General features: G+C 39.3%; 1 protein-coding gene across 1 annotated transcript; it reads right to left on the reverse strand.

Annotated features, from left to right (window-relative positions):
- Positions 1–2,040: 2,040 nt before the first annotated feature.
- On the reverse strand, positions 2,041–7,502 carry LOC137197268 (eosinophil peroxidase-like). The gene is made up of 13 exons (XM_067610586.1): positions 7,475–7,502; positions 7,265–7,333; positions 6,827–6,914; positions 6,471–6,646; positions 6,250–6,382; positions 5,931–6,060; positions 5,474–5,680; positions 5,016–5,376; positions 4,258–4,418; positions 3,897–4,155; positions 3,312–3,482; positions 2,938–3,175; positions 2,041–2,854 (listed from the first exon to the last, which is right to left on the reverse strand). Exons 2-13 carry the CDS (start codon positions 7,329–7,331, stop codon positions 2,647–2,649), a joined length of 2,199 nt encoding a protein of 732 aa, XP_067466687.1. The 5' UTR covers positions 7,332–7,333; positions 7,475–7,502; the 3' UTR covers positions 2,041–2,646.
- Between the last annotated feature and the right edge of the window lie 2,021 nt (positions 7,503–9,523).

Consider the following 9,523-nt stretch of genomic DNA (forward strand, 5'->3'; position numbering starts at 1 on the left):
GGTTTCTTGTCAACAGACGTCGTCACACTTTTCTGTGTTCTGTGTCAGAACAACATTCTTTCACGCTGATACTGGTTAGATACTGGTGTCTCTCACAGTAGCAGATGAAAGAATCTGATCAGCACAGATGATAAGATGACAATAGAGAAACACACCGCGTCTCCTTGTAGCTCACTCTAAATATAACACAGAGAAAGCTTTAGTGATCAGTTCACTGAAGGTTTCAGGTCCCAAATTTATGCAACAACTATAGCAAAAGTAACTGGTGTAAGTTTTACCTTCAAAATCTAAATTTACTTTACTTACTGTTATATTACCTGGTATCATTGACTGTGACCGACAAAACATGCAGTCTGGTGCTAACTGACAATATTAATATGAAGGCTGCCGTCACTTACACACAGATCTGTACAGCCTGTTGACAATTATTTAGTTCCCTGCTGACTCTCATGTTACATCACATAAGCTACATCTGTTTACAGACGCAGGCTGGACGCTAATGCTAGCAAACCCCAGCAATAAAACACAGATGAGATTGCACACATCCATTGTAATAATGTAAACCACAAAAAGAATATCTTATACATGATGTTAGTGTTTACTTACAGCCATCGGTTAAATTGAGATTTGTTATGTGGGGGGGCTCTGTGGTTTCAGGGTTGCCATGGGTGCACATGTGTGTGCGTACAGACTACAAAATCTGATATCTTTTGACAAACTGTAAATAAAATATAACAACAAGGTGAGACAAGCTCGGACAATTACAACAAATACTTCTGGTGTAAGATAATAGGTTTGGCCTTTAAAAACATGTATGTATCAAAGCGCAAATACATACATATTACATTACATAAGAAATTTACGCATTTACAGATTTGTCTACACATTCACAAATCTCAGTACAGACTTGGAGATTTTTTTATATATTTATAAATCTGATTACACTCACAGGAATTGCGATACAGTTACACAACACACATTGGCACACAAGTCTGCTACAGTAATACCCTGATACAATTCATCAATGATTTCTTAACCTAAATTCATACAAGGTTGGTTGAGTGGGGAATTGTTTTCTCTCTTACAATGATTGTGAAACTGATGAAGTGGTAACACCCAATTTTAAACGCCTTAAGACATTCAAAATGAATGTGTTAATGGCTTATTTTCTACCAAAGTTTATGTATTAATGCGTACGCCGAACTATACATTTTGGTCCAATCCATGTTCCATACCCTGCTGGTAGTGCACCTTCATACATGCGTGTACTTTTCACACCTAGATGAGGCAAAATGTGACACTGACAAGGTATCCTCTAGTGCAGTGGTTCTCAAACTATTTCACATCAAGGACCCCTAAACTGACACAAATTAGACCACAGACCCCCATTTGATAAGATTTTGTTCCAGGGTCCCCTATCTGACAAGACTTGTGCTTTTAGATATTTTATTACAGAAAGTGCATGAAACCCGTGACCAAAATAGTCACCTGCTGTCTGGCCAACAGCATTATGGCGTGCAAATTATAACATGTAATATCACATTATTACATAGAGTCTTTCTAAAATCAGGGTTGATTCTGATCACATTCTTAGTTTTTTTGAAGAGCTTTTAATACTTTACAGTCCTACCGAGGAAAAGGAGCTCAGCTACATCATCACGGATAAGGAGCTGAGATGTGAAAAGACTCTCTCTCTCTCATTGCTTTCCCTCAAGGTGTTTCAGTTCTTAATGTTGAGTGTTTTCCTTTAGCTTTTAGCTTTCCTTTAGCTGGGAGATGGGTCACCATGTATAACATCAGCTGGCGGTCTGATTTTTTGCCTTTAGGGAGAAAACACAGTGAAATCTTGTAAATGCAGCATGTAAAAGCATGCCTTAGAAACATATTCTCTCTTAAGCTATAGTTCCAAACTCATTCAAAGTATAAGAGCTCAAGCACCATGTAAGTAACCTATTTTGACTTTACCTTTATAAAAACCATTACATGCATACAAGTAATTGCTATCACATTATTTTTTATTACTGTGTTATTTATTTCAATATTGTTTACACCAAGCCAGCATGATCGTATACATATTTTGTGCAGGTCAAATGTGACACAGTACAATATAAGTCCTGTGAATATTTTATGAAAATAAAATTAGGACTCAGAGGTTTGTCTGAGTAACACTCATTTATTATGTCACACTTTAATGTAATGCTTCACCTTAGACAAACAAAGCTATATTCTTCACAAATGTATTGAAAAATGCACACCTTGTAATGTATTTTATGTAGGAATCATCAGATTGTGCACATGTAAAATGTAAAAATCACTTTTTAAAGACAGGTTTAAAGGGATAAAAAAAAGCGGAAATGAAAGGGAATTGAGAAAGATTCACACATTATTTGATCATTAATCATGGCAATCACATTGCTTTTCAACAGTTAATCAATCAAAGAAATGTGACAGAAAATGTGCCCTTTCATTTAAATAAAACATTTAGGTAAACTGCATAAGGTAAATCATTTCATTTGACAGAACAAAACAAGCAAACTGTCAGAATTGAACAATGATACAGGTTTTAAATATTGCAGTTTTGTGTCAGTAATGTCTTGGGGATGTCATTTCTTTACTCAGACCGCTGTAATGAGGATTTCAGGACATCTACTCAGTATTCTCCTTCCATGGACTGAGGTCAAAGGCCGGGATGTTCTTACATTTAGTGTAACCGGACCCTCTGGGCCGATATTCAAAGGGTCGCTCTGGTACTTCAGTTATACCAGTGTTGTCACAAATGATGCGTGCAAGTGACGTCTGCTCCAAGGACTCTCTCTGGGCTTCAGTGAAGACTCCTTTGTTCTCCCACCACAGTCTGAAATTGACAATTTATTAACATTTAAAAGTGCAGCTAACACAGCTATTCCACATCTTTGGAACATGTGAGTAAATAATTACCGGTCTCCCTCTCGGATCCTCTGGAACTGAGTGGCGATCAGGCAGGCGAACAGGGGTCCCACTCTTCCTCCACGGACAAAAGGCTCCGCGACTCCTCCCACCCACACGTCAATGTTGTCAGGTCGGCCATAGAGATCCAGCAGGCTCCTGGCCAGTTTACCATTTTTCAGAACTTTAGCCAGCTGTCTCCGATTTTTTGGTTGTGACAGCCCACAGAACTTGCGCCATTTGTTGTAGCCTAAAAAAGGGCACTCAGTGTGACAATGTGGCAATGTTTAAGGTATGATATGTAATGCCAGCAAAGGCTCAGATGCAGGCAAAATTCTAGAGATACAGAACAGAAAATACATAGAAAGACTAAATCAGAGTAATACCAGGGAGTCCATGGTCCCTGCCTCTCTGCAGGTTCAGAGCAGCCAGATCCAGTGCCAACTCAGTGGAGAATTTAAACAGCCTTTCTCTCAGTTCATCGGTCATCATTTGATCCTGAGTGTTCAGCTTGGCCTGGCGACCCACCAGCCCCCTCAGGATTGGGTCCAAACCACCTGAGGAGCACAAGAGATGGTAACAATTTAAGTTGGACTATTTTAAAGCTCAATTTACTTACATTTTCTACATAAACATTGCACTAACTAACTAACTGTGCTGCTGACCATGACCCTACTCTCATTGGAGTTTACAACTGCATTGTGTTCATTGTGTTTTGGTTGATAGTCCATCCATTTGGTCCTGATGGCTCAATGTAAGTAGCATTGTTTGTTTACATGGTAGCCATAAGAACTTAATAAGCAGGCAGCATCTAGCCCTGATCCAAGATTGTCCTGTACGATTCAGCTCATTGGTTTAGATTGCAGCAGACTGACTTTGCTCCTACATTGATATTATTGCAATGAAACTTCCACTAACTGCAATGTTCCTGAGTAGCTTTCTTGGCAACAAGCTAGAGATCTTCTCCATACCTTCAAAGATGATCCTCCATGGTGTGAAAAAGGCTTTGTGCAGCAATGGGCTGGGAAATTCATGGTGCTCCTTGTACTGCTCATTAAGACGGAACATGAAGGGCTGAACCATCAGGTGAGCAAATCGATAGGCAGCTGTGGCGAACACATTGGAGATGCTGGGGTCCACGGTTTCATCATAACCAGGGTAGGTGGACAGCTGGTTGGTAATGACATCTGGACCAACAATGTGGAGCAAGTAGTCTCTGAAAGTGATAACCTGAAAGACAAAAAAGAGAGAATGACACCTGAGTTGTGAGGACATACCGTCACCAATTAACACAAAGTCTCTTCAGTTCATGCAGCTAAGCTCCTCTCTAACCTGGAAGTATCCTCCCATGATCTTGCGCGCCTCCTGGTAGAGTCTCTCTCCGTTCCAATGAGGATTTAGTTTGGCCAGAGCACGTGCCAGACGGTTGTGCTCACGCATCAACAGTGTGTGTAAAGAGGTCAGACCAATGTTCTCATTGGAGCGCTCATCACCTGGGAGACACAACAGACAATACTGGAAAGTAAGGGGTGCCTAAATTAACCTGCATTAATGGATGGAAAACACTGTCTGTGGCGAAACAAAGACTGTTACTATGGAAGATATCCACTTTATTTGACTAACTCAGAGGGCCGAAGCCTCATATTATCTTCAGATAAACTTTTAAATACATTTTTGCTCAAAACGAGGATTGTGGATTTTGTCCCCCATCACTTGCATTGTAAGCACATTTGGAGGGAATCTTTTAATGGTCAGTATGAACAGTGAGGAAAACCACACTGGGTCATAAAATGACTCCCTTCCAAAAGATAAATGAACCTGCTTGAGATCCAGTTATTTGAATGGAGCACAGCTTTCATTCAGGCAAAGGACTGAAGTCATGCTGTATTGGCTGGAGTAGCTTCAGCTGTTTCATACATGCTTCACAATCATTGGCATGCCAGCAACGTTTTGCTGGTGCAACTCCTTCCACCACCCAAACCTCCTTATGTGGTTTGTTTGGAGTTGTTGATTTAATTTACAAGATTTACATTCATGTATGTTTAACGCTCTTTTTTGGATTGCATATCAGCTTGTTTACTGCAACTCACCAGCTAGAAAGCACTGCACCTCCTCGACATTAAAGTCATTAGTAATGCGGCTCCGGGTGGCACACATGTTGGCTCCCATGCTGGTGAAGGGCAGGAGCTCACGGCCGTTGTCAGTATACTCTGTGTTGACTCTCAACAGGCCCTCATCTGTAGTGAGGTTCCGGAGGAAGCGAGCTTTGGTATCATCTGAGCCATACACCTGACCCGCATCAATGAAAGCTGTGAGAGAGTTCATCTGCTGACGGACATCGCTTGCACCAAAGATGTGGCCCGTGTTGCCAGATCCACAAGCCGCTGCTGAGCGAAAGAAGGGGATGCACTCTTCTGAGTTTCTGCCAAAGCGGGGATCTTCCTTGGGAAGCTGTTCAGAGGACAAGAAGTGGTAACTAAGTATCCAGTATGTCGGTGTTTGTGTGGATGCATTCATCAATTTTCTTGTGTAATGCAGTGAGACTGACCTCGATGGGGAAGCAGGGCTCTGTGCGCTCACAGCTCTTGTCACAGTCGATACCATTACTGAATGAGCGGATGACAGGAGAGTGAGGAGTGAAGGTCAGATCGTGGTCAGTCCATTGGCCGAAGATTGTCACCAGGTGAGTGTAGAGTGGGTCGCTCTCCACGTCAGAGGTGGCAGTGCGCAGAATACGGTTGGACACTTCCCTCACCTATAGGGAGATGATGTAGACAATAAGCACCTTTGTGGAAATGATTTGCACATCTATCACTGTCAATTTCTCATTTTACAAGTTAGAAAATACATCAAGCACCAGTGCAGATGTGATTAAATGTTCAATTTGTATTTTATCTTTATTGTTACCATTTCTACAGCACTATACTTTATATTATATATAGTATCATATAATGGTATATATACAGTATATACTTTATATACATATATATACATATATATATTACCAAAGGAAGAAAGCGTTTGTTGACTTTCTGCTTGGGGTCCCAGCCTTTAGGCAGAGAGATTTTATCTTGGTACTCAGCAGGAAGCCAGCGGGTGAACGGTGTGTTGGCAGATCCCCAGCGTGTGTTTTTTCTAGAGAGAAATAAGTCCATACTGTTCTTTCCCTTTGTCTTGCAGATGAGTATAACATGCAAGGCATGTAGCAGTATATGACATGCCTGGCGACAGCTTTCAAAGGAATGTTGGCTCTGAAATGTTTGTCATGTCCTATTTCGTTCATTAACATCAAAGTGGTTGCTCAACTGGTGCCTCACCACTCACCTGTTGTTGCAGACGCTACTTGCAGTGCGAAACCTGTCTAAATTGGGAGTCATCTTGCAAGAGGGGACACGATGTCGGGGAGAACAGCCTGTCAGATCAGCAATGACCTGCAGATCCTCCTCAGAGATCAGATCTGATTAAGAAAGGCAAAAAACAGACAAATTAGCTGTGACTTGAAACCATGTGTTGGAAAATTCAGACAATTAGTAAAGGCTACACACCTGTGGCATTTATGGAGCGTTTTTGACGTTTTTCCAAAGACCTCTTGATCAGTTTCACAGTATTATCCATATAGTCAGCAGCACGCACAGCGTCACGAGTGAGTCCCACAGGCTGCTTCAACAGCCGCAGGATGTCTGAAGGATTCGCCATATTCCTCCTCACACGTTCAATGCTCCTGTATTGTGTGGAGAGGTCAGATTTATGAGCTCACTGCTTCTGACGGTGCACTTGTTCATTTTTGGGATAGCCAAGCGGATTTAGGACACTTTATTTACAGTATGTGTATTTTATACATTCATGTTGTGCCATTTGTTTTTTCTTCAACTGCAGAACTTCAGTAGGTTTGTGCACTCACTCTCTTCTGGAGTACTCATAAGCTGAGTCCACAGTGGCCTTAGCTTCCATCACAGCTTTTTCAATGGCACTTCTGCTCAAGCGTGGTTCTGAAGGCAAAATACATTTTCAAGTTCAATTCTGCTCTCTTACACGGTGGTCTCTTTATTTTCTGGTTCTTTATTTTCTATATTGATGGTAATAGATTACTGAAGTTGGTTGAAGTTATAAAAGTTTGTTGTTTGTACAATGTTTATTCAGTGATTACAGCAGAGCACTATTCTTATTATACAGAAAGTAAAGAATAAAATATAAACTTATATGCTCATCTGTAAATCTTCTATATTCATTTTTTAACTAAATGACAAAATAGATTGTAGTAGACTATTTTATTCACATTTATGATAAATGTATTCAAAACTAGAAGTAGTTATTCTAAGATGATAGCAGCAACACTCACCAGCATCTACGAGGTTTTGAAAACACAGGTAAACACCTGCAGCTATCAGGCACAGAAACCACTTCATCCCTATGAAAAAGGCCAAACATAGTCCTGTTATAAATAACTCAGTTAAATACTAAATCATTCTTATTTCTTAAAAAAATATACTATAAAAACTATATGGAAGGTTTAAGTAAGAAAAGAAGCTTAAGCTCATGAGCACAGTACCTGTGATGTCCTGCAAGGCCCAGTCTGATCGTCCAGTTGCAGGCAGGAGTTGGTGTATTTTGCAGCAATTTCTTGTCTATATATATAGTGTTTTCTTAAGCTGGAGACACACCTTGGTGACACCTGGGGCATCTTTTTTCCTTTTACCTTTTTTGTTTTCCAGAAGAAAAGAACATGTTGTTTAGCAGGAAACTAAAAAACCTTCACAGCCCTGCATTTCAACAAAGTCGCAGACAATGTGTTGTCAATCAAAAACAGAAGTAATTCTTTCCACTAAGCGGGTCCATCGTAGCTTTTTCCTTCCACACCTTCAAATGGCCACAAACATACATATAAATCTTATATGAACATTGAATGATGTCATGATAGGAGTACGATGGTTGGTGAAGCACAATCCATGCAAAATCCTATGTGACTAAGTCTTCAACAGACAGAAAGTTATGAACTCCTGCCGACAGGATGACTGCATCATCACCCAAGATTAATTAAGATAAAAATTAAAAGAGACATTTTGTTATCAGAAAGAAAGTGAGTTACATCCAAGTTACAAATGTACAGCAAAAGCACACAGTATTTTCATGAAGTCAGAAATTGATCATTTCACTGCAGATTTTTGCTCATGAGAACAAAAACAGAACATCTGATTATGGTCTGCTCCTTTTTGCACATAGCTTCTATTTATTCTATATTCCATCTTATGAGTAATATGTACACATTGCCTCAAATTGGTGTCACTCTAAAGCTAAATAGCTACTGTATATGCCATAATTTAACATGACGGACGTGAAAAACTTCTTTTGTGATTTAGGTGAACACAGGAATTTTTCAATCATGCTGAACAGTACACGTTGAGTAACAATGCAACAATAAATCTTCTCAACGACTTCTTGGTTTGTTGCAAGCATCTATTGAATCACACAGTCAGTCAAAGAGACAAAAAAAGTTCCAAAACAAAAGATAGAAACACAATAGCATCTCATGTTTTCTGGATGACACATAGAGGAAACTAATGTTCCTCCATCTGCTCCACCCAAAGCCATTATAAATCAGTTAACAGTTGATTCAGGACCCTGCTGCCTGAGCAAAGGGAAGAACCAGGAGAGAATACAACAATTGATTTTTTAAACAGTTTTATTGTTCTATGAAGCCCTATATTTTCTTACATAATTGACCAATAATGAATGAAGGAAGGCCCTCAAATTCTCTGGCATGAGTTTTTAAGTTGTTCTGCAGGGCAGGACTAAAACCTTAATTGAAGCAGCTTTTAGCTCTTTTGCTCCAAGCTGTTTTTGAAGAGGCTGCCAGAAGCTCTGAAAGTAGCTGAAAATGTTGATATCTTTAACTTAAATTCTACCTTATTACCCTGGTTTTGGCTTTATTTGTTTTAAAACTAACATTCAATCTTCATCTTTTATTGTTTTGTCTTTTTACTGTATATTATTATTTTTATATATTTAATCCTATTTAATTCAACACTTTGTGTCAAACGTCGCATGCGTTAGTCTGCCACAGTTTTACTATTTATGTTCCTACTTCCTCATTTTTTTACCTAATTACCTGTTAATTACCTGTGAAGCACTTTGAACTGAATAAACATGTATGAACCTGCCATGCATGATTATTTTTTCTATTCAAGACACTTTTTTATTTTGACACTGTCTCTCATTAAAATAAATTTGAGTGTATTAATTCATATTTTGCACTGTACTGGATCGGCATTGTAACTTTTGGTCTCCCGTTTTATGTGTTTTATGCAATTTTAGCTTATCCTAATCTTTTATTTTAACATTCATGTGTGTCTTTTTACATTGCCTTGTGTGTTGTGTTTATATATTGTCTTAATGTGTTTTGATGTGGTATTCAATTCAATTCAATTCAGTTCAATTCAATTCAATTCAATTCAATTTTATTTATATAGCACCAAATCACAACAAGTCATCTTAGGGAACTTTTAACTTAGAGCAGGTCTAGACTGTACTCTTCTATTTACAGAGACCCAACAATTCCCCCATGAGCAAACACTTGGCAACAGCAATGAGGAAAAACTCC

Source organism: Thunnus thynnus, chromosome 2 (assembly GCF_963924715.1).
Source record: "Thunnus thynnus chromosome 2, fThuThy2.1, whole genome shotgun sequence".
Lineage (NCBI taxonomy): Eukaryota > Metazoa > Chordata > Actinopteri > Scombriformes > Scombridae > Thunnus > Thunnus thynnus.

Coding starts and splice junctions, on each gene's coding strand:
- LOC137197268 (XM_067610586.1), bottom strand. CDS start 7,331: ATGAAGTGGTTTCTGTGCCTGATAGCTGCAGGTGTTTACCTGTGTTTT. Junction 4,419..5,015: donor GGTGCAGTGCTTTCTAGCTG/GTGAGTTGCAGT, acceptor TGTGTCTCCCAG/GTGATGAGCGCTCCAATGAG. Junction 3,176..3,311: donor CAGGGACCATGGACTCCCTG/GTATTACTCTGA, acceptor GCCCTTTTTTAG/GCTACAACAAATGGCGCAAG.